Source organism: Scylla paramamosain, chromosome 5, assembly GCF_035594125.1.
Source record: "Scylla paramamosain isolate STU-SP2022 chromosome 5, ASM3559412v1, whole genome shotgun sequence".
Classification (NCBI taxonomy): domain Eukaryota; kingdom Metazoa; phylum Arthropoda; class Malacostraca; order Decapoda; family Portunidae; genus Scylla; species Scylla paramamosain.
In genome coordinates this window covers 3,344,684-3,368,671 of record NC_087155.1, presented here as the reverse complement: position 1 = coordinate 3,368,671, position 23,988 = coordinate 3,344,684, and the positions used below count along the sequence as shown (strand labels likewise).

Sequence of the window (23,988 nt, the reverse complement as noted above, 5' to 3'; positions counted from 1 at the left end):
TACCTTTCTGGTAATCTTGTTCTTTTTCTCCATAAAGAGTGCCTTCATGCTTTTTTCACGTTTTGGTAACTAAGCTGAAAACACTCATAATACATGTTTTTCGTTATGCCTTCGTTTCCACATGTAGGGTACTATGCATGCATTTTGCCGTTAGTTATAAAAAATAAAAAAATGAGTTTTGCATGCGTTTTAGCGTTTTGGTTCGCAAATAGCTCAAAAACACTCGAAAAACACTTTTTTTTTGGTAATTTTGTTTTACTTTCCCATATAAGGTGCTTTTCATGCTTTTATAGTGTTTTAGTTCCTTACACGCTCAAAAATACTAAAAAGACACATTCCTTGTAATGTCCCTTATACATAGCGTGCTTTGTATGCTTTGGCGTTTTTGATACATAACAAAGTGAAAAACACAGAAAATACAGTTTTTGTTAATGTTCTGTTTCCCCCATGTTGATCTATTCATGCGTTTTAGCATTTTGGTACCTAATAAGCTAAAAAACACTCACAATACTCATTTCTCCTAATTTGGTAATGTATTTTTTTTTTCCATTTACCGTGCTTTTGCATGCTTTTCAGCGTTTTGGTGCCTAACGTGCACAGAAACACTCAAAAGATACGCATTTTGTAAAGTCGTTTTTTTTCCCCCATATAAGGGGCTTTGCATGCATTTTGGCGTGTTGGTAAGTAACAACATGAAGAACATTTGAAATAGACGTTTTTAGTAATGTTGCTTTGTTTCTCCATATAGTGGCCTTTTAAAGGTTTCCTTGTTTTGGTACCTAAAAAAACTCAAAATCACTCATAACAAAGGTTTTTCGTAATGTCTTTGCGTTGAATTCAATATTTAGTGTATCTTCAATGCAATTGGCTGTTTGTGTACGTAACAAGCTCAAAACACTCAAAATACTTAAATTTCAAATTTCATTCTGTTTCTCCATGGAGGGTGTTTTGCATGCGTATTAGCGTTTGGTACGTAATAAGCTTAAAAACACTTAAAAGACACGTTTTTAATAATGTTCTTTTCTATTCCCTTAAAAGTTGCTTTACATGCTTTTTAGCGCTTTGGTGCCAAACACAAAAAAACACTCAAAAGATACGTTTCTTGCAATGTTGTTTCGTTTCCCCATATGCATGCATTTTGGCGTTTTGCTAAATATCAATGTGAAAATCATCTCAAAATATACATATTTTTGGTAATGTTGTTCTGCTTCTCCATATAGAGTACTATTAAGGCGTTTTGGAAACTAAGATGAAAAACACTTATAATACGTTTCGCGCAATATCTTTTTGTTTCCCCATATAGGGTACATATAGGGTTACATGCATTTTGGCATTTTCAACGTTACAAGCTGAAAAACACTCAGAATACTTGCTTTTGGTAATACTATTTTGTTTTAGCCATATAGGGTGATTTAAATGTGTTTTAGTGTTTTCAAAAAAAAAAAAAAATAAAAATAAAAGACTATTTTTCGTAATATTGTTTTGTATTCACATATAGGGTGATTTTCATACCTTTTAATATTTTGGTGCCTAATACGCTCAAAACACTCAAAAGACATTTTTATTGTAATGTCGTTTGGTTTCCTATTAAAGAGGCTTTGTATACACTTTAGCCTTTTGGTACCTAAAATTGTAAAAAAAAAAAAAAAAAAAAATCTATATTAACGTTCATCGTAATATTGTTCTGTTTCTCCATATAGTGTGAATGCTATTCATGCGTTCTAACATTTTGGTACCTATTAATTTCAAAACTCCCATACTAAACGTTTCTCGTAATGTCTTTTAGTTTTTTCATATAGAATACTTTCCATACATTTTGTCATTTTTCTGGTATTTTTTTTTCTGGTAATGTTGTTCTTTTTCTCCATATCGTTTTGGTACCCAAATAACTAAAATGTTGTTTTGTTTTCCAATATAGAAATCTTTCCATGATTTATAGTGTTTGGTGTCTAACACACTCATAAACACTCAAAAGACCTGCTTCTGGAAATGTTTCGTTTCCCAATAGAGAGTGGTTTAAATTTTGATGTTTTGGTACCTAACAATGTGAAAAAAAAAACACTCTAAATACACGTTTTCGGTAATGTTCTTTTTCTCCATATGGAATTTAATTTTTGCGTTTTAATACCTATGGAGCTCAAAAACACATATAATACGCGTGTTTCATAATGTTATCTCGTTTCCCAATATAACGTACCTACACATGCATTTTGGCGTTTTTGTACGTAACAAGCTGAAAAAAAAAAAACTCAAAATTCACGTTTCCGGTAAAGATATTGTGTATTTTGCTCAAAACACTCAAAATATACGTTTTTGCTAATGTTTTATTTTTCCATATAGGGTACTTTCCATGCTTTTTAGCATTTTGGTGCCTAAAACGCACATAAACACTTAAAAGAGACGTTTTTTGGAAATAGTTTCTTATCCCCATATAGGATTCTTTGCGTGGATTTTGGAGCTTTGGTACCTAACAATGTGAAATACACTGAAAGGACGCGTTTTTGGTAATGTTCTATTTTTCCATCTATAGTGCTATTCATGTGTTTTAGCGTTTTAGTATCTAAGAAGCTCAAAAACAGTAATGATATACGTTTCTCTTAATGTCTTTTTGTTTCCCCATATTGGTTACTTTGCATGCATTTTGTAGTTTTTTATATATATTTCAAAATACATGTTTCTGGTAATGTTCTTGTGTTTCTCAATAAAGGGTGTTTTGCATTCGTTTTAGCATTTTAGTAAGTAAATATCTGAAGAAAAAAAACATTCAAAAGACACGTTTTTGGTAATGTTTGGTTTTCTTATATATGGTGTTTCCATGCTTTTTAGCATTTCGGTGCCTAACACGGTCATAAACTCTCAAAAGACATATTTCTGGAAATGTTTTTTTTTTTTTTCGTTTCCCCAAAGAGCGTGCTTTCCATGCACTTTGATCTTTTGGCACCTAAATATATTGAAAAAAATACTCAAAATGCACGTTTTTAGTAATATTCTGTTTCTCCATTTAGATTGCTATTTGTGCGTTTTAGCACAACGAAGTTGCAAAAACACACGGTACGCGTTTCCCGTAATGTTCCTTCGTTTCCCATTTAGGGTATTTTCCATGCATTTTTGCGTTTTTGTACAAAAACAAATTCAAAACACTCAAAATTCAAGTTTTTAGTAAAGTTATTGTGTTTCTCCATAATTTGTGTTTTGATAGCGTTTTAGCGTTTTGTGGGTAAATACCTCAAATCACTCAAAAGACACGTTTTTGGTAATGTTGTTTGGTGTTCCCATAGAGTGTGGTTTTCATGTTTTTTAGTGTTTGGTGCCTAACACGCTCATGAACACTTAAAAGGCACGTTTGTATATAGGGTGTTAGTGCTTGTTGGCGTTTTGCTACCTAACAATATGAAATACACCGAAAAACACACGTTTTTGGTAATGTTTTTTTCTGTCTCTCCATATAGAACGTAATGTCCTTTCGTGCGTTCCATACATTATGGCGTTTTTACATGTAAAAAGCTCAAAAACACACACAAAAAAAAAAAAAAATACTTTTTTTTTCGCAATATTATTGTTTTTCCATAAATGGTGTTTTACATCAGTTTTAGTGTTTTGGTATGTAAGTAGCTCAAAAACACTCAAAAGACATTATTATTTTTTTTTTCTATATAGGGTACTTTCCATGCTTTTTAGCGTTTTGGTGACTGTTACGCGCAAAAACATTCAAAAACCTGTTTCTGAAAATGTTTTTTTTTTTTACTTATAGGATGCTTTGCATACATTTTGCCATTTTGTTACCTAATAATGTGAAATACATTGCAAATGTTTTTTTTTCGTAATGCTCATCTGTTTCTCCATATAAAGTGATATTCATTTGTTTTATCTTTTTCGTATCTAAGAAGCTCAAAAACACGCATTATACACGTCTCTCGTAATGTCCTTTCGTTTCCCTCTATAGCGTATCTTGCATGTATTTTGGCGTTTTTGTACCACTGAAAAACAAAAACACTCAAAATACTTTTTGATAATCCTTTTTTTTTGTTAATGTTATTCTTTTCCTCCATAAAGGGTGTTTTTCATATGTTTTAGCGTTTTGATACGTAATAAGTAGAAAATACTGAAAAGGCACCTTTTTGGTAATGTTTTCTACTTTTTTTTTTTTTTTATATAGGAAGCTTTCCATGCTTTTGAATGTTTTAGTACTTAACATGTAGAAAACACTCAAAAGATACGTTTCTTTTTGTTTTTTTTTTCTTTTTCCATTGAAGTGGCTTTGCATGCATTTTTGCGTTTGGTACCTAACAATGTGAAAAACACCGAAAATACTCGTTTTTGTTAATGTTGTTCTGTTTCTGCATATTGAGTGCTATTAACATGTTTTCGCGTTTCGGTCCTTAGAAGCTCAAAAACACTCAATATACACGCTACTAGTAATGTCTTTTCGTTTTCCTATATATTGTAATTTGCATGCATTTGGGTCTTTTTCAATGTAACAAGATCAAAAACTCGCAGAAATCTTATTTTTCATAATGTTATTTTGTTTAGCCATAAAGGGTGTTTTTTGGTACGTAAACAGTTTAAAACACTTAAAAGACACGTTTTTCGTAATATTATTTTGTATTTATATATAGTGATTTGATCCTTTTTAACGTTTTGGTGCTTAAACACTCTCGAAAACACTCAAAAGACACGTTTCATGTAATGTCGTCTTTTCCACATAGAGGGGCTTTGTATGCATTTTGGTGTTATAGTTCCTAACAATGTGAAAAAGTCAAAATACACGTTTTTCATAATGTTGTCTTTTTCTCCATATAGAGGACTATTTATGTATTTTAACATTTTGATACCTAATAAGAACAAAAACTCTCATAATACAAATTTTTCGCTGTCTTTTCGTTTTTCCATATATGGAAATTTACATGCATTTGGAGTTTTGTACGTAACAAACTAAAAAAAAACACTAAAAATCTTAAAAAAGTTTTTTTTTATGATATTCTGTTTCTCCATTAAAGGAGTTTTCCAATCATTTTTAGGGGTTTTGGTACGTAAGATGAGAAACAATCAAAAGATATGTTTGGGCAGCGTTTCTTTTTTTTTTTTTGTTTTGTTTTATTCTCATGTGTTTCTTTCCATGCTCTTTACGCTTTTTGTGCGTAATACGCTTAAAAAACACTCAAAAGACACATTTCTTGTAATATCGTTTCGATTCCCTATAAAGAAGTTTTTCCATGTATTTTTGCGTTTTAATACCTAATATTGTGAAAACACTCAAAATACATTTTTTTTTTTGTTCTCTTCTTCTGTTTCTCCATATAGAGTGTTATACGTTTTAGCGTTTTGGTACCTAAGAAACTTATTAAGTTATTTCGTTTACCCATATAGGGTACTTTGCATGCATTTCAAGCTCAAAAAAGAGAAAATACACGTTTTTTTCATTAGTTACTGTGTTTCTCCATAGAGGGTGTTTGCATGCGTTTTAGTATTTTTTTTATACGTAAGAAACTCAAAAATACTGAAAAGACACTTTTTTTTCATAATGTTGTTTTGCTTTTCCTATATAAGGTGCTTTCGATGCTTTTTAGCGTTTAAGGTGCCCAACACCTCATAAACAGTCAAAAGACACGTTTCTGGAAATCTCATATCCCTTCCCATATAGGGTGCTATGAGTGCATTTTCGCGTTTCGGTACCTAATAATGTGAAAAGCACTCAAAATACATGTTTTTGGTAATACTGTTCTGTTTCTCCGTATAGAGTGCTATTCATGTGTTTGAGAGTTTTTATACCTAAGAAGCTTAGAAAACACTCATACTACAAGTTTCTCATAGTGTCTTTTCGTTTACTAATCCATGGTAATTTGCATGCATTTCGCGTTTTCTACGTAACAGGCTAAAACACACTCAAAATACTTATTTTTTTATGTTATTTTATTTTTCCATAAAGAATATTTTGCGTGCGTTCGAGGGGTTTGTTACGTAAGAAGCTGAAAATAAAAAAAAGAAAAATTTTTGGTAATGTTTTTTTTTTCTCTCTCTCTTTTCCCATATAGGGTGTTTTTTATGTTTTTTTTATAGCTTTTTGGTACTTAAAACGGTTAAAAGGACTCATACACTTTTATGGCAATGTCTAATTTCCACACATAGGAGGTTATGCATGTATTTTCACGTTTTGGTACCTAACAATGTTAAAAACACTCAAAATATTTGTTTTCCTTTTCTCCATATAGAGTGTTATTCATGCGTTTAAATGTTTTGGTATGCACCTAAGTAACTCAAAATTTTCATAACTCTTATAATAATACACATTTTTGGTAATGTCTTTTTCTTTCCTTATATAGTGTATAATGCATGCATTTTAGCGTTTTTATATTTAAGAGGCCCAAACACACTCATAGTGTGTTTGTTTTTAGTAATGTTATTTTGTTTCTCTATAAAGGTTGTTTACATGCATTTTAGCGTTTTGGTACTTAACAAGTTTAAAACACTCAAAAGGCACGTTTTATGAAATGTTCTTTTGCATTTACCTATAAAGTGCTTTCCATGTGTTTCAGCGTTTTGGTGCTTAACACACTCATCAACACTCAAAGACACGTTTCTGGTAAACTAATTTATTTTCCCCTTATAGGGTGCTTTACATGTATTTACAATTATGAATTAAAGGTAGCCAGCCAGGCGAAGACGGACCCCAAGGGATTTTATCAGGTATACAGGACGAAAAATAAGGATACTGTAGGTCCATTAAAGGCAGCAGATGGGGAGCTGGTTAGTTCTGGGGAGGAGATTAGTAAACTTCTGAATGATTATTTTTTAACTGTCTTCACTCAGGAAAACATGCAGGATATGCCAGATAGTGAACAGGTGTTTAGAGCAGATGAGTATGAGAAGCTGACGGATATTTCCATAACTAGGGAGATAGTGGAGCAGGAGATAGATAGGCTAAAAAAGTTCAAGTCACCAGGACCTGATGAAATATATCCCAGAGTACTGAAGGAATGTAAAAAGATTATTAGTGAGCCGTTAGTTTCTGTCTTTAGGAAATCACTGGAGTCGGGTGAGGTACCAGAAATGTGGAGGCAGGCTAATGTAGTACCCATCTTTAAGAAAGGGGATAAAACTTTAGCGTCTAATTATAGACCTGTCAGCTTAACTTCAGTTGTAGGTAAAATGTTAGAGTCAATAATAGCTAGGAACATTAGGGAACATTTAGACAAACATAACTTGATAAATCAGTCACAGCATGGCTTCACGAAGGGGAAGTCTTGCCTGACAAACTTGTTAAGTTTTTACAGTAAGGTGTACGAGGCAGTAGATAATGGTGATAGTTATGATATCTTATATCTGGACTTTAGTAAAGCATTCGACAAGGTGCCCCATCAAAGGCTCCTGAGAAAGGTTAGGGCGCACGGGATAGACGGGAAGGTGTTAGGTTGGATAGGGTCATGGCTTGGTAACAGGCGACAGAGAGTGCTAATAAACGGCTCGAAATCCGAGTGGGGTCATGTCATTAGTGGGGTGCCACAGGGATCAGTATTAGGGCCATTATTATTTCTAATATATATCAATGACTTGGATAGTGGAATTAGTAGCGATGTTAGTAAATTTGCGGATGACACAAAGATAGGTAGATTAATTAGGTCAGAAGCGGATGCCATCGCCTTGCAGACAGATTTAGATAGAATGAATGAATGGACGGATAGATGGCAAATACAATTTAATATCAATAAATGCAAAGTGCTTAGCGTAGGTAGAGGAAACCCACACAATAGGTACACATTAAACACCCAAACTCTGGTAGGTACAGGGTACGAGAAAGATTTAGGAGTTATAGTTAGCTCTGAACTCCGTCTAGGGAAACAATGCATAGAAGCCAGAAACAAGGCAAATAGGGTACTAGGATTCATTTTTAGGAGTGTTAAAAGTAGAAGGCCGGAAGTAATATTAAAGTTATACTTGGCGCTGGTCAGACCTCATCTAGACTACGCTGTGCAGTTCTGGTCCCCACATTACAGGAAAGATATAGGTCTATTAGAATCAGTACAGAGGAGAATGACTAAAAGGATACAGGGGATGAGGAGTATTCCTTACGAAGCGAGGTTGAAGCGGTTAAATTTACATTCTCTAGAGAGACGTAGGTTAAGAGGGGACCTGATAGAAGTCTTTAAGTGGTATCAGGGTTATAACAAGGGAGATGTAAGCAAAATTCTTAGGATCAGCAACCAGGGTAGAACAAGAAATAACGGGTTCAAGCTTGAAAAATTTAGGTTTAGGAAGGAGATAGGAAAAAATTGGTTCTCGAATAGAGTGGTAGATGAGTGGAACGGACTCAGTAATCATGTAGTTAGTGCTAGGACACTAGAGAGCTTTAAGAGAAGATTAGACAAGTTTATGGATGGGGATAACAGATGGAAATAGGTAGGAGTGTTTCATACAGGGACTGCCACGTGCAAGCCTGGTCGCTTCTTGCAGCTTCCCTTATTTCTTATGTTCTTATGTTCTTATTTAGGCGTTTTGGTACCTAACAATGTGATATTCATTGAAAATACACGTTTTTGCTAATATTGTTCTGTTTCTCAATATAGAGTGTTTTAACACCTAAGAAGCTCAAAAATACTCATAGTATACATTTATAATAATGTCTTTTCGTTTCCAAATATAGGTTACTTTCCATGCATTTTTTGTGTTTTTATACGTTTCCTCTTATATGACACTTAACATTAATTTTGGCGGTTTGGTGCCTAATAATGTGAAAAACACTAAAAAAAAAAACAAGTTTTAGTAATATTCTTTTTCTCATTTTTTTTTTCTCCTTATTTCGCGTTTTGCTACCTAAGAAGCTTAAATAGTAATGTCTTTTCGTTTCCCACTCAATACTTTGGTAATGTTATACTGTTTCTTTATAATAGTTTTTATAAGCGCGTTTTATAGTTTTAGCACGTAAGTAGCTAAAAATCACTGAAAAATGGACCAATGTAGGGTGATTCTAATGCTTTTTATCGTGTTGGTGCCTCTCGCGCTCATAAATACTCAGAAGACACGTTTATAGTAATGCAGTTTACTTTCCCAATACACAGTGCTTCCCATGCATTTTGGCGTTTTTGTACAAAACAATGGAAAATACACTCAAAATGCACGTTTTTGGTAATGTTGTTCTTTTTTTTTGTATATAGAGTGCTATTATTGCGTTTTAGCGTTTCGGTACCTAAGAACCTAAAAACACTCATAATACACGTTATTCTTAATATTGTTTTGTTTCTCCATATAGAGTGCTATTCATGCATTTCAGCATATTGGTACCTAAGAAGCTCAACAAGTATGATAATACACGAAATGGTAATATTATTCTGTTTCTCCATAAAATGAGTTTCGAAGGCGTTTGTTTTTAGTGTTTTGGTATGTAAACCAAAAACACTCAGAAGGCACGTTTTTTTATTAATGATTTTTTTTTTTTTTTTTTCTCATATAAGGTGCTTTCCATGCTTTATAGCGTTTTGGTGTTTAACACGTTCAAACACACTGAAAAGACACGTTTCTTTAAATGTTTCCCTTCTCTATATAGGGTGCTTTGCATGCATTTTGTCATTATGGCGGCTAACTGTCAAATGCATACAGGTTTTTTTTTTCTCCTTATATAGTGCTAATCATGTGTTTTAGTGTTTTGGTACCTAAGAATCTCAAAATCACTCATAATACACGTTTCTCGTAATGTCTTTTCTTTTCCCCATAAAGCTTTATTTCCATGCATTTTAGCGGTTCTACACGTATCATGCTGAAAAGACTGAAAATTATATTTTTTGGTAATATTATTTTGTTTCTCCAGAATGGTTGTTTTGTCTGCGTTTTACCGTTTTGGTACGTAACTCAAAAACACTGAAATTGAATTAATTAAAGATTTTTGTTTTCCCATATATCATAATCATGTTTTTTTTTTTTTTTTTTTTTTTTTTTACGTTTTGCTGTCTAATACGCTCATAAGCACTCAAAAGACTCTTTTCTTGAATTTTTTTTTTTTTTTTTTTTTTTTTTTTTTTTTTTTTTTTTACGTTTTGCTGTCTAATACGCTCATAAGCACTCAAAAGACTCTTTTCTTGAATTTTTTTTCCCCTATATAGAGTACTGGAGGGTCTGTGCGCCAGTCGGATCTGTGCGCTAAGCCCCGCGTTAAATCTCATAACACACAAACAGAGTGTTTAAATGGCGGGCCGTAGTTCAAATTTTCCCGCCAGTACCGTTCCAGTGTTGTGTTTGCGCCAGGGAGAGAGAGGCAGTGCGTCTTCCGCTATACTGAGGTAAGCTGTCTTCCGCTAACTGTTTCGTTAACACACATGAATATCAGTGTTAGTCACTGCTACCTATTTTGATACAAAACTGACATAACTTGTCAATCAATTCTTTGTTATAATACATGACTGTCAAATGGTTGAGGATAAACATGCCTGAGTGTCAGCAAATAGGAGAGGGCGTGGGTAGCGCGCAAACCCGCCACAAACGCTCATGGCGGGTCGCGCGCCCACCAGGCAAAAGCAACACTAGGCTAGAGTGCTTGTTTTGTTTTTTGTTTTCTCTTTTTAGGCTATCTGCATTTTCAGTATGGTTAATGTTATCGTGAAAAACATTGGAGAGATGCTACTCACAAGCTATTTTAACTTGTAAAGCGGAGAATGCCAGGATAGCCTAATATTTTTTTTGGAAAAAATGAAAAAAAAAAATATTATTCCATTATGCATGTTAATTTGTATTTTTGCTCTGATCCTTTTCAACAGCCCTTGCTGAAATGGCATCAACACAGCGGTACAAACAAGAACAAGTGGAGAAAGCTGTGGAGCTGGTAAGATCTAAACAGATGTCCCTGAATGCCGCCTCCAAAACTTTTGGTATCCCTTACGCCACCCTTGGGGATAAGGTCAGGGGAAGAAGACCTTTGCAGCCTGCTCCCAAAACAGTTCTGTCAATGGAAGAGGAGAAGAAGCTAGTAGATTGGCTGATTGAAGTGTCTCAACGAGGTTTTGGACGGACCAAAGACGACCTCAAAGACATGGTGAAAACCATTCTCGATGATAGGGAAGAGAGGACTGTCTTCAAAAACAACCGCCCTGGAAAGGATTGGATGCGAGCCTTTTTCAAGAGGCATCCAGAGATACGGGAAAGAATTGGACAACCCCTTGGCCGTGAGAGAGCAATTGTGACAAAGGATGCTATAGGTGAATGGTTTCAGCAAATGAAACATTACCTGGACACCATCGATCCCACTTTGTTGACCTCTCCTGACCGGATCTTTAATGCTGATGAAAGTGGTTTTAATATATGTCCAAAGACAAAGAGAATCATCAGCATGACAGGAGCAAAACACGTCTACTCTGTCACAAGTGGCACACGGCAGCAAGTGACAATGTTGGCCTGCTCCTCTGCCATGGGGCAGTACCTTCCACCGCTGCTGATCTTTCCCAGAGACCCTCGCTTCAATGCGTTGGAAGGTTTTGAAGAGGCTTTTTTTTCAAAAAACTCCAAATGGTTGGATCACTGAGGTGGTCTTTCTTAGCTTTCTGAGGGACATCTTCATTCCCAAATTGGGAGAAAAGCGACTAGTGTTGCTGTTTGTGGACGGCCATTCCAGCCATCATTCCCTGGCAATCAGCACGCTGTGTAACGAGAATGGTGTCATCCTTTACTGCCTGAAGGCGCATGCCAGTCACCTTATCCAGCCACTGGATCAAGCTTTCTTTGGGGCAATCAAACTAGCATGGAGTGAAGCCGTCAGAAAGTTTCAGTACCAAACTGGAGAGAGTGTCACCATGTGCACGTTTGCCCGCACACTAAAGAAAGCTTGGGACACTACAGCACGACCAGAGCTTGCTTACAAGGGATTTGTTAAGTCTGGGATCTATCCTTTTAACCCTGAGGTTGTACTCAACTCAGACAAGCTGAAGCCAAGCTGCAGTTTCTCCAGCGCTGCTCCAGTCACTCTCCCTACCTCAGCATCTTTTGGCATCACTGCTCTTCCCGCATGTACCCCAACAATCTCAACCTCTGTTCCTTCTGCTTCACCAGCAGCCAAATCCAAGTTCCCTGGGCCAGAACAAAGAACTCCCACTCTCTCAGCATTCTCCAACATTTTTGAGCTGATGTAGCTGAGCCTGTCATTAGGGGAAGGAACAACTCTAAAATTCATGAAGCGGTACGAGGAGCGATGCGACATGGATGACCCACCCTATGAAGACTGGAAGGTGTTGTTGGAGAAAACCTTACAGCCTGCCTCACAGTCCCTGCCTTCCACATCCCAGCCTGCCTCACAACCCCTGCCTTCCACATACCAGGCTGCCTCACAAACCCTGCCTTCCACATCCCAGCCTGTCTCACAACCCCTGCTTTACACATCCCAGGCTGCCTCACAACCCCTGCCTTCCACATCCCAGCCTGCCTCACAACCCCTGCCTTCCACATCCCAGCCTGCCTCACAACCCCTGCCTTACACATCCCAGCCTGCCTCACAACCCTTGCCTTCCACATCCCAGCCTGCTCCACAACCCCTGCCTTACACATCCCAGCCTGCTCCACAACCTCTGCCTTCTACAAAGAAAAATTCCAAAACGATTGATGATTACCTCACGCTGCCCTCATTCCCGAAGAAAAAAGGATTAAAAAAGACCATCGCAGTATTGCCATGCTCAATAAGCGGTGTTGAGTACCGGCAAATGATTGAAGAGAAACAGAGAAAGAAACGAGAGGAGGAGAGGGAGAAAATGGAAAGAAAAAGAAAGAGAGAAGAGAGAAAAAAATTAAAGAACAAGAAGCTGAAGCAAAGAGAAAGAGAATGGAGGAAAAGAAAAGGCAGAAGGAAAACAACAGGAAAGAAAAAGAAAAGAGAAAAAGGAAAGAAAAACGATTCAGGACACTTCAGTATGTTTCCCAAAAGCAGAAAGACAAGGAAACAGAAACTTCAGAGAGTGCGGATGAGCCAGTCTTGGACGATGACTCGGATGATGTAATTGATGATATGAACGAGCTCTGTGGAAAATGTCAATGTGAAACAAAAGGAAAGTTAAGGATAAAATGTGTATTGTGTGACAGCTGGTGGCATGCAGAATGTCTGAGTGAGATGAATTTGAGTGAAAAGTCTCAGGAGGACATTGATACAATGGATACTGAGTTTTTTGTAATAAATGTAATTAGGCTATTTTGATACTGTTGAATGATTTTTTTCACGGAGTATTCTTAAGATTTTCGTTTCGATTTCTGAAAGGCATTTATTTGTTATTTTGACACTGTTAAATGAAACATTTCACGGAATATTCTTAAGATTTTCGTTTTTAACTCTGTGCGACATTTATTTGTTATTTTGATACTGGTAAATGAAACTTTTCCCAGAGTATTGTTAAGATTTTTGTTTTGAACTCTGTGGGACATTTATTTGTTTATGATATTCATAACTAAAGCACAGTTTTTATGTTTGTCAATACACTATTTTAAAAAATAAAAAAAAGTTAGTTTGCAATCTTTCAATTATTTTTCCAAAGCTTTTACTCCTTGAGAGGCAAGAGGATTTATTAACTACCTATTGAGAGTGATTTTGATAGCTTGTAGATTAAAACAAAGAACTTAAGGCACCTAGCGCGATGACCCGACATGCCATAGCGCACTGACCCCCCCCCCCTGGCGGAACCCCCTCCTCAACCTAGCGCGTAGACCCGGCTGGGTGGCGCACAGACCCTACCTAACTTTCCCTTACTTACAGTGCACAATCGGGGAAACTGCAGCGATTAAGGGTAGCGCGTTACCCGCCATCATGAGCAGACAAAATTTTACACTCCTTGTTAAAATTTCGTTTTTGTATTCAAGTCTGGTGATTTTGTAGCAATTTTTTTCTGCTTAGGGTAGCGCAAACTGCCTCCTCTTTGGGGCTTTGTATGCATTTTGGAGTTTGGGTTCCTAACAATGTGAAACACACTGAAAATACACGTTTTTTGTAATTTTGCTCTGTTTATCCATATTGAGTGCTATTCATGCGTTTTACCATTCTGGTACCTAAGAAGCTCAAAAACTCTCGTAATATACGTCTCTTGTAATGTCCTCTCGTTTCTCTATATATTGTATTTTTCATGCATTTCTCCTTTTTTTTGTATGTAACAAAGTGAAAAACACTTCAAATACTTGTTTTTGGTAATGTTTTTGTTTTCCATAAGGGATATTTTGAGTGCTTTTTACCGTTGTTACTTAACAATTTGAAAAAAAAAAAACACTTAAAAGACATGTTTTTGTTAATATTTTATATTACCATATAGGGAGTTTTCCATGCTTTTCATCTTTTTGGTGCCTAACACTTCCAAAAACACTCAAAAGACACTTTTACGATAATGTAGCTTGGTTTCCACATATAGAGAGTTTTGCATGTATTTTATTATTTTGGTACCTACCACCCAAAATACATTTTTTGGGGTAAAGTTCTTATGTTTCTTCACAAAGGGTGTTTTGCAAGCTTTTTAGTTTTTTTTGGTACGTAAATAACTAAAAAATAATCAATATACACGTTTTTGGTAATGTTTTTTTTTCTTTTCCTATGTAGGATGCTTTCAATGCTTTTAGGCGTTTTTAAGCATAACACAATCATAAACACTCAAAAGACTCGTTTCTGGAAATGTCGTTTCTTTTCATCATATAGGAGGCATTTTGTCGTTATGGCAGGAAATAATGAGAAATACACTTAATATACAGATTTCTGGTAATATTGTTCTGTTTCTCCATATAAAGTACGATTTAAGCGTTTTAGTGTTTTGATATCTCAGAAGCTAAAAACACTCATAATACACGTTTCTCGTACTGTCTTTTCTTTTCCCATATAGGGTACTTTATATGCACTTTGGCATTTCTCTACGTAATAAGCTCAAAAATACTCAAAATAAATGTTTTCGGTAAAGATGTGTTTCTCCATAAAGGGTGTTATTCATGCATTTAAGCGTTTTAATACGTAAGTATCTCAAAAACACTCAAAAGTTCCATTTTTGGTAATGTTTTGTTTTCCCATATAAGGAGCTTTCTGTTCTTTTTAGCTTATTTGCACCTAATACGCTCATAAACATTTCAGAGACAAAGGTATTTCTGGAAATGTTATTTCCTCCATAAGACTGCTTTGCATCCATTTTGGCGTTTTGGTACATAAGGTCAAAAACACTCATAAAGAACGTTTCTCTAAATATTCGGCTATTCTGTTTTCTCAGTTAAGATTGTTTTACAAACGTTTCAGCACTTTAAAACACTCAAAAGGCACGTTTTCGAGATGTTTTCTATTCCATATATGGTGCTTCCGTGCTTTTTAGCGTTTATGTGCCTAACACACTCAAAACGTTTCTGGTAATGTCACTTTGTTTCCTCGTATAAAGGTCTTTGATTGCATTTTAGCGTTTTGGTACCTAACGATGTGAAAGGCACTGAAAGTCCAGGTTTTTGATGTTTTTCACCATATGGAGTGCTATTCATGCATTTTAAATTTTTCTTACATAATAAACTCAAAAAAACCTTCCTAAAACACCTTCATTGTAATGTCGTTTCGTTTCCCCATGCATTGTATTTTGTATGCATGTTGGTGTCATTCTACGTAACAAAGTCAAAAACACTCAATATGCACGCTTTTGGTGAAGTTATTTTTTGTCCATAAAAGGTGTCTTGCATGCGTTTTAGCGTTTTTAGTTCGTAAGTAGCTAAAAACACTCCATGTTGGTTTGATTTCCTATATAGAGAGCTCTCCACGTTTTTTTTTTTCAATGTTTTGGTGCTTCACTGCACATTAACATTAAAAAGACATATTTATTGAAATTTCATTTTCTTTTACTATATATGTTGCTTTGCGTGCATTTTAGTGATTTGGTACATAACAATGTGAAATACACTTATAATACATGTTTTTGTTAATATTGTTCTTTTTCTGCATATAGAGGTCTATTTATGCGTTTTCGAGTTATAGTACTTTATATCCACAAAAACAATCATACCAATACACGCTTCTCCCAATGTCCTTTCCTTTCCCCATACAGGGAATTTCCCATCCTTTTTGACGTTTTGGTAGATAAAAACATGATAAAAAACTCAAAATAGTTCTTTTTGGTAATGTCGTGTTTCTCCATGAAGTGTGTTTTGCATTTGTTTTAGCGTTTTAATACGCGAGTAGCTCAAGAACACTTTGGCAAAAGGAGACGTCTTTTTTTTTTATTTTTCAGTGTTTTTCAGTGTTTTGCTGCTTAAGACGTCCATAAACAATGAAAAGACATGTTTCTGGAAATGTTATTTCCTTTCCTTATATAGGGTGTTTTGCCTCCATTTTGGCTTTAAAGCACCTAACATTGTGAAATACACACATTATATATATATATATATATATATATATATATATATATATATATATATATATATATATATATATATATATATATATATATATATATATATATATATATATATATATATTTCTAATGTTGTTTTGTTTCTCCATATAGATTACTATTAACGCGTTTTCACGTTTTTCTACATAAGAATCTCAAAAACACTTATAAAATACATTTCTCGTAATGCGTTTTTCATTCCCCATACATAATACTTTGCATGCATTTTGATGTTTTTCTATGTAAAAAGCTCCAAAACACTTAAAATATGTCTTTTTAGTAATGTTTCTCTATAAAGAGTGTTTCGCCTGCGTTTTAGCGTATTGATACATTAATAGCTCAAAAACACACAAAAGTCGTTTTTGGTCATTTGTTTTTCCCATATAGGGTACTTTCTAAGTTTTTTTTTTTTTTTTTTTTTTTTTTTTTTTTTTTTTTTTTTTTTAGCGTTTTGGTGCCTAACACACTAAAAACACTCAAAAGACACATTGCTGGTAATGTTTTTTTCCCCATATAGGAAGCTTTCCATGCATTGTGTCGATTTGGTACCTAACCATGTACAAACACTAAAACACACCTATTTGGCCGTGCTGTTCCTTTTCTCCATATGGAGTGCTATTTATATTTTTTAGCATTTTGAATCTAAGAAGCTCAAAATCACTCATAGTATACGCCTCTAATAATTTTCTTTCGCTTCCTTCTATACTGTGTTTTGCATGGTTTTTGGCGTTTTTATACGTAAAATCTAAAAAACTCAAAATACTTGTTTTTGGTAATATTATTAGTATTTTTTTTTCTCTATAAAGGGTGTTTCTCTGCATTTCATCGTTTGTGTACGTAAGAAGCTGAAAAAAACACTTAAAAGACACATTTTTTTTTCCATTGCCATATAGAGTGTTTTTTATGCTTTTTAGCGTTTTAGTGCCTAACATTCAAAAACACACTCAAAAGATAAGTTCTTATATGTCGCTTCTTTTCCCACATAAAGGGCTTTCAATTAATTTTTGCGTTTTGGTATCTATCAAAAAAAAAAAGATACACTCAAAATACACGTCTTTGGGAATGTTTTTCTGTTTCTCCATATATTAATAAAAATTCGCATAACCAAGAAGCTAAAAAAACATTTATAATACACATTTCTTATAATACACGTGTCTTTTTTTCCTCATATAATGGAATTTGCATATATTTTGTCCCTTTTTCAACGTAAGAAGATAAAAAAAAAGTAAGAATATTTAATTTTGGTAATGTTATTCTGTTTAGCCGTAAATAGTATTTTGGTTGCGTATTAGTGTTTTGGTACGTAAGAAATAAAAAAAAAACACTGAAAAGAAACGGTTTTCGTAATGTGTCTTTCTATAACCATATTGAGTGATTTCCATGCTTTTCAGCGTTTATGTGTCTGACACACTCAAAAACATTCAAAAGTTACGTTTATGGTAATGTCGTTTGGTTTTCTTATATGGGAGGCTCTGCATGCATTTTGGAGTTTTGGTACCTAACGCTGTAAAAACATTGAAAAAAAACAAGTTTTTCGTAAGTGCTATTCGTGCCTTTTAGCATTTTAGTTCTATGAAGCTCAAAAATACTCATAATACCTGTTTCTCGTAAAGTCTTTTCGTTCCCTCATATAAGGTACTTTCCATTCACTTCGGTATTTTTGTAAATAACAGGCTCAAAAACAGTCAAAATACTTGTTTCTGATAATGTTATTGTGTTTCTCCATAAAGAAAAGTGTATTACATGTTTTTTAGCGTTTTGGTAAGTAGCTAAAACAAAAACAAAAAAACTCAAAAGACACGTTTTTTGGTAATATTACTGTTTTTTTTTTTCTCTCTCTCTCTCTCTCATTTAGGGTGTTTTTCATGCTTCTTACTGTCTTGTTTCCTGACACGCTCATAAACACCCAAAAGTAACGTTTTTGGAAATATCGCTTCTTTTCCTATATATGGTGTTCTTCATGCTTTTTTGGCGTTTTGGTACCTAAAAATGTGAAAACTCTCAAAACACACGTTTATGATAATGTTTTTCTTTTTTTCCATATACAGTGCTATTTCTGTGATTTAGCTTTTTGGTACTTTAGAAACACAAAAACTCTCATAATACACGTTTCTCGTAATGTCTTTTCGTTTCTTCATATAGAATACTTTGTATTGGTATTTTTCTACCTAGCAAACACAAAAACACACAAAATACCCGTTTTTGGTAAAGTTATTGTGTTTCTCCATAAAGTGTTTTGCAAGTGTTTTATCGTTTTCGTATGAAATTAGCACAAAAACACCCAAGAGAAACGTTTATGGTAATGTTATTTTGTTTTTTTCCATATAGGGTGCTTTTCATGCTTTATAGCATTTTAGTGCTGAGCACGCTCATAAACATTATTTTTTTTTTAAATCTTGTTTCCTTTGCCCATTTTGAGAAAAACACACAAAATACTCGTTTTTGGTAATATTGTTTCTTTATAACGCACTTTCGCGTTTTGGTACCTCAGTATCTCAAAAACATTCATCATACACGTTTCATGTACTGTCCTTGCGTTTTCCTATTTAGTGTATTTTCATTCAATTTTGGCGTTTATCTACTTAACATACTAAAAAAAACACTCAAAATAATTGTTTATGCTAATGTTATTATGTTTCTCTTTAGCGTTTTGGTACGTAAGAAGCTTAAAAACACTCTAAAGACACGTTTTTGGTATTGTTGTTGTTTTTTTTCATTTCCATATAGAGCGCTTTTCATTCTTTTTAGCGTTTTCGTGCTTAATATGTAGAAAAACACTCAGAAGCAACGTCTTGCAATGTTGTTTTGTGTCCCGATATGCATGGAATTTGGCGTTTTGGTAACTAACAATGTGAAAACCACTTAAAATACACGTTTTGTTTCTCCATATGGAGCGGTATTAACTTTTTCGCGTTTTGGTACCTAAGAAGCTGAAAAAAAAAAAAAATCATAACACACGCTTTGCGCATTTTTATTTTTCCCCATACATGGTACTATGCATATTTTGTTGGCATTTTTTCAACGTAATAATCTCAAAAGCACTCAGAAGACTGGCTTTTGTAAAGCTATTTTGTTTAGCAATAAAGGGTATTTTGCAAGTGTTTTAGCGTTTTGGTACTTAAGAAGCTCAAAAACACTGAAAAGAAACGTTTTCTGCAATGTTTCATCATATAGAGTGCTATTCATGCGTTTTTTTTTTTTTGTACCTATTTTGGTACCTAAGAAGCTCAAAAAATTTTCAGAAGACACGTTTTTTAAAATGTTTTTACGTTTCCCCATATGGAATACTTTGTTTACATTTTGTAACTCAAAATATGTTTTTTTTTATAAGTTATTGTGTTCCTGCAAGCGTTCTAGCTTTTTCGTACGTAATTAGCTCCAAAAACACTAAAAAAGGCACGTTTTCGGTAATGTTATTTTGTTTTCCCATATAGGGTGCTTTCCATGCCCTTTAGCGCTTTAGTTCCTAGCAGCATATAAACACTTAGAAAAACACTTTTTTTGTTGGGGAAATCTCGTTTCCTTTTCCCATATTGGGTGCTTTGCATGCATTTTAGCATTTTGGTACCTAAAATATGAAATACACTCCAAACATACGTTTCGGTAATGATGTTTCTTCGCTAATGTTTTGTTTCTCCATTTAGAGTGCCCTTTAAGCATTTTAGAGTTTAGTTACCTAAGAGGTTAAAAAAAAAAATTCAAAATACACGTTTCCATTAATATCTTTTCGTTCCCCCATATAGTGTAATTTGTATGCACTTTGGTGTTCTTCTACGCAATGATCTTAAAAAACGCTTAAATACTTGTTTTTGGTAATGTTTTCAGTTTCTCCATGAAGTGTGTTTTACAAGCATTTTATCGTTTTGTTACGTAAGTAGCTCAAAAACTCTTAAAGGATGTTTTTTTTTTGTAATTTTATTTTGTTTTACCATATAGTTTGCTTTTCATACGTTTTTTTAAGCGTTATGGTACCTACCACACTCATAAATACACAAAAGACAAGTTTCTCGCAATCTCGTTTCCTTTCCCCATATAGGGTGCTTTGCCTGCATTATGGCGTTATGATACTTAGGAATGAGATATACACTCAAAATAAACATTTTTAGTAATGTTGTCCTATTATTCCATATAGAGTGGTATTCATACACTTTTCTCGTAATGTACTTTCGTTTACAGGTGTTTTTGTACATGAGAAGCTAAAACACACACACACACACACACACACACATACACACACACACACACACACACACACACACACACACAATACTTGATTTTGGTAATGTTATTCTGTTTCTCCATAAAGGTCATCTTGCATGTGTATTATCCTCCACACAAAACTACAAGCACCTAATAACACACACACCCTTCACTCAAAAATTTCAAAATTATCATGGCGACTCCTACACCAGTCTCGGAGTCCCCCATCTGGGGAGGGGACCATAAATGTCCCCAGGTCGGACTGCCTTTCTGTCGACGACCCTAAGTGTCTTGACACCCCCTTCAACGTTTTCTTCATTAACTTCGGTAACATTCGAGGTCTAAGATCTAATTTTCACTCTGTAGAACACCACCTCTCCTCTTCTGAACCTCATCTTCTTTTCATCACTGAAACTCAGGTGTCTGAGGCAACTGACAGTAGCCCCTTTATCTGTTCCCTCCTACTTTATCCTTATTTTCAATCCAAAGCTGGATGTTGCGTTTATGTGCGCAATGACTTAACCTGCTCTCGTACCCACGCTCTTGAATCTTCCGAGTTTTCCACCATTTGGCTACGACTTCAGATTCACTCTCAAACTAAATTTATCTGTGCTGTATACCTCTCACCTAATTCCTCTGACTATAAGAAATTTTTTGACTACTTAACTTCCAAAGTGGAACACATTCTGACCCTCTTCCCTTTTGCAGAGATCTCCATTCTTGGAGACTTTAATGTTCACCACCAGCTTTGGCTTTCCTCTCCCTTCACTGACCATCCTGGTGAAATAGCCTTCAACTTTGCTATCCTCCACGACCTAGAGAAATTGGTGCAACACCCTACTCGTATTCCTGACCGTCTTGGAGATACGCCCAACATTCTTGAATTTTTCTGACCTCTAATTCTTCTGCTTATGCTGTCACCCTTTCTTCTCCGTTGGGCTCCTCCGATCACAATTTCATATCTGTATCTTGTCCTATCGCTCCAATCCCTCCTAAGGATCCCCCTAAGCGAAGGTGCCTCTGGCGTTTTGCCTCTACTAGTTGAGTGGACCTGAGGAGGTATTTTGCTGATTTTCCTTGGAATGACTACTGCTTCCTTGTCAGATACCCGTCTTTGTGTAATGAGCGCATAACAGAGGTGATAGTGTCTGGCATGGAGGCGCACATTCCTCACTCTTTTTCTCGACCTAAACCTTCCAAACCTCGGTTTAAGACAGCTTGTTATCGTGCTATACATGATAGAGAGGTGGCCCACAAAAGGTACTTAAGCCTTCCATCATCAGAATCTATGCACTTTATATTTCTGCCCGGAACCATGCCAAGTCTGTTCTACAACTAGCCAAAAACTCCTTCATTAACAGAAAGTGTCAAAACCGTTCAAGATCTAACTCCCCTCGTGACTTCTGGCATCTAGCCAAAAATATCTCCAATAACTTTGCTTCTTCTTCTTCCCCTCTTTTATTTCAGCCAGATGGCACCACTGCTATCACATCTATTTCTAAAGCTGAACTCTTCACTCAAACCTTTGCTAAAAACACTACCTTGGACGATTCTGGGCTTGTTCCTACCTCTCCTCCACCCTCTGACTATTTCATGCTACCTATTAAAATTCTTCGCAATGATGTTTTCCATGCCCTCGCTGGCCTAAATCCTCTGAAGGCTTATGGACCTGATGGGGTCCCTCCTATTGTTCTCCGAAACTGTGCCTCCGTGCTTGCACCTTGCCTAATCAAACTCTTTCAGCTCTGTCTGTCAACATCTACCTTTCCTTCTTGCTGGAATTTTGCCTACATTCAGCCTGTTCCTAAAAAGGGTGACCGTTCTAATCCCTCAAACTACCGTCCTATTCCTTTAATTTCCTGCCTATCTATCACTTCACATCTATCACTTCACAACCTTCTATCTGATCGCCAGTATGGGTTCCGTCAAGGCCGCTCTACTGGTGATCTTCTGGCTTTCCTTACTGAGTCTTGGTCATCCTCTTTTAGAAATTTTTGCTGTTGCCTTGGACATATCAAAAGCTTTTGAAAGAGTCTGACACAAAGCTTTGATTTCCAAACTACCCTCCTACGGCTTCTATCCTTCTCTCTGTAACTTCATCTCAAGTTTCTTTTCTGACCGTCCTATTGCTCCTGTGCTAGACGGTCACTGTTCTTCTCCTAAATCTATTAACAGTGGTGTTCCTCAGGGTTCTGTCCTGTCAGCCACTCTCTTCTTATTATTCATTAATGATCTTCTAAATCAAACTTCTTGTCCTATCCACTCCTACGCTGATGATACCACCCTGCACTTTTCCACGTCTTTTCATAGACGTCCAACCCTTCAGTAAGTAAACATTTCACGTAGGGAAGCCACAGAACGCTTGACTTCTGATCTTTCTAAAATTTATGATTGGGGCAGAGCAAACTTGGTATTGTTCAATGCCTCAAAAACTCAATTCCTCCATCTATCATCTCGACACAACCTTACAGACAACTATCCTCTCTTCTTCAATGACACTCAACTGTCCTCCTCTTCTACACTGACCATCCTCGGTCTGTCCTTTACTTATAATCTGAACTGGAAACTTCACATCTCATCTCTAGCTAAAACAGCTTCTATGAAGTTAGGTGTCCTGAGACGTCTCCGCCAGTTTTTCTCACCTCCACCCCCCAGCTGCTAACTCTGTGGAAGGGCCTTATCCGTCCATGTATGGAGTATGCTTCACATGTCTGGGGGGGATTCCACTCATACTGCTCTTCTAGACAGGGTGGAATCAAAAGCTTTTCGTCTCATCAACTCCTCTCCTCTAACTGGCTGTCTTCAGCCTCTCTCTAACCGCCGCAATGTTGCATCTCTAGCTGTCTTCTACCGCTATTTTCATGGTAACTGCTCTTCTGATCTTGCTAATTCCATGCCTCCCCTCCTCCCGCGGCCTCGCTGCACAAGACTTTCTTGTTTCTCTCACCCTTATATTGTCCACCTCTCTAACGCAAGAGTTAACCAGTATTCTCAATCATTCATCACTTTCTCTTTTAAACTCTGGAACTCCCTGCCTGCTTCCGTATTTCCACCTTCCTATGACTTGAATTCCTTCAAGAGGGAGGTTTCAAGACACTTATCCATCAGTTTTTTGACTACTGCTTTGACTCTTTTATGGGACTGCCATTTCAGTGGGCATTTTTTTATTTTTCTATTTTTCTTGCCCTTGACCAGTGTCCCTCGTACATAAAAAAAAAAAGCTAAGAAATACTCAATAAACACGTTTTTTTGGTAATGTTTTCTATTTCCATATTTGGTACTTTTTATGCTTTTTAGAGTTTATGTGCCTAACATGCAAAAAAAAAAAAAAAAACACTTAAAAAGATACGTTTCATGTAATGTCCATTCCTTAACCCATATCAGGGGCTTTGTTTCCATTTGGAGATTCGGTACCTAACAGTGTGAAAGAAAAAAAATA

General features: G+C 35.6%; 2 protein-coding genes across 2 annotated transcripts; both read left to right on the top strand.

Annotated features, from left to right (window-relative positions):
* Positions 1-10,090: 10,090 nt before the first annotated feature.
* LOC135100420 (uncharacterized) lies at positions 10,091-13,471 on the top strand. The gene is made up of 2 exons (XM_064003264.1): positions 10,091-10,268; positions 10,743-13,471. The coding sequence occupies exon 2, from the start codon at positions 10,754-10,756 to the stop codon at positions 11,501-11,503; it is 750 nt and encodes a 249-aa protein (XP_063859334.1). The 5' UTR covers positions 10,091-10,268; positions 10,743-10,753; the 3' UTR covers positions 11,504-13,471.
* On the top strand, positions 12,174-13,074 carry LOC135100376 (anti-sigma-I factor RsgI2-like). Its single transcript, XM_064003197.1, has 2 exons — positions 12,174-12,632; positions 13,048-13,074. The coding sequence occupies exons 1-2, from the start codon at positions 12,174-12,176 to the stop codon at positions 13,072-13,074; spliced, it is 486 nt and encodes a 161-aa protein (XP_063859267.1).
* Positions 13,472-23,988: the final 10,517 nt, after the last annotated feature.

Coding starts and splice junctions, on each gene's coding strand:
- LOC135100420 (XM_064003264.1), top strand. CDS start 10,754: ATGGCATCAACACAGCGGTACAAACAAGAACAAGTGGAGAAAGCTGTG.
- LOC135100376 (XM_064003197.1), top strand. CDS start 12,174: ATGGATGACCCACCCTATGAAGACTGGAAGGTGTTGTTGGAGAAAACC. Junction 12,633..13,047: donor GATTAAAAAAGACCATCGCA/GTATTGCCATGC, acceptor ATTGTGTGACAG/CTGGTGGCATGCAGAATGTC.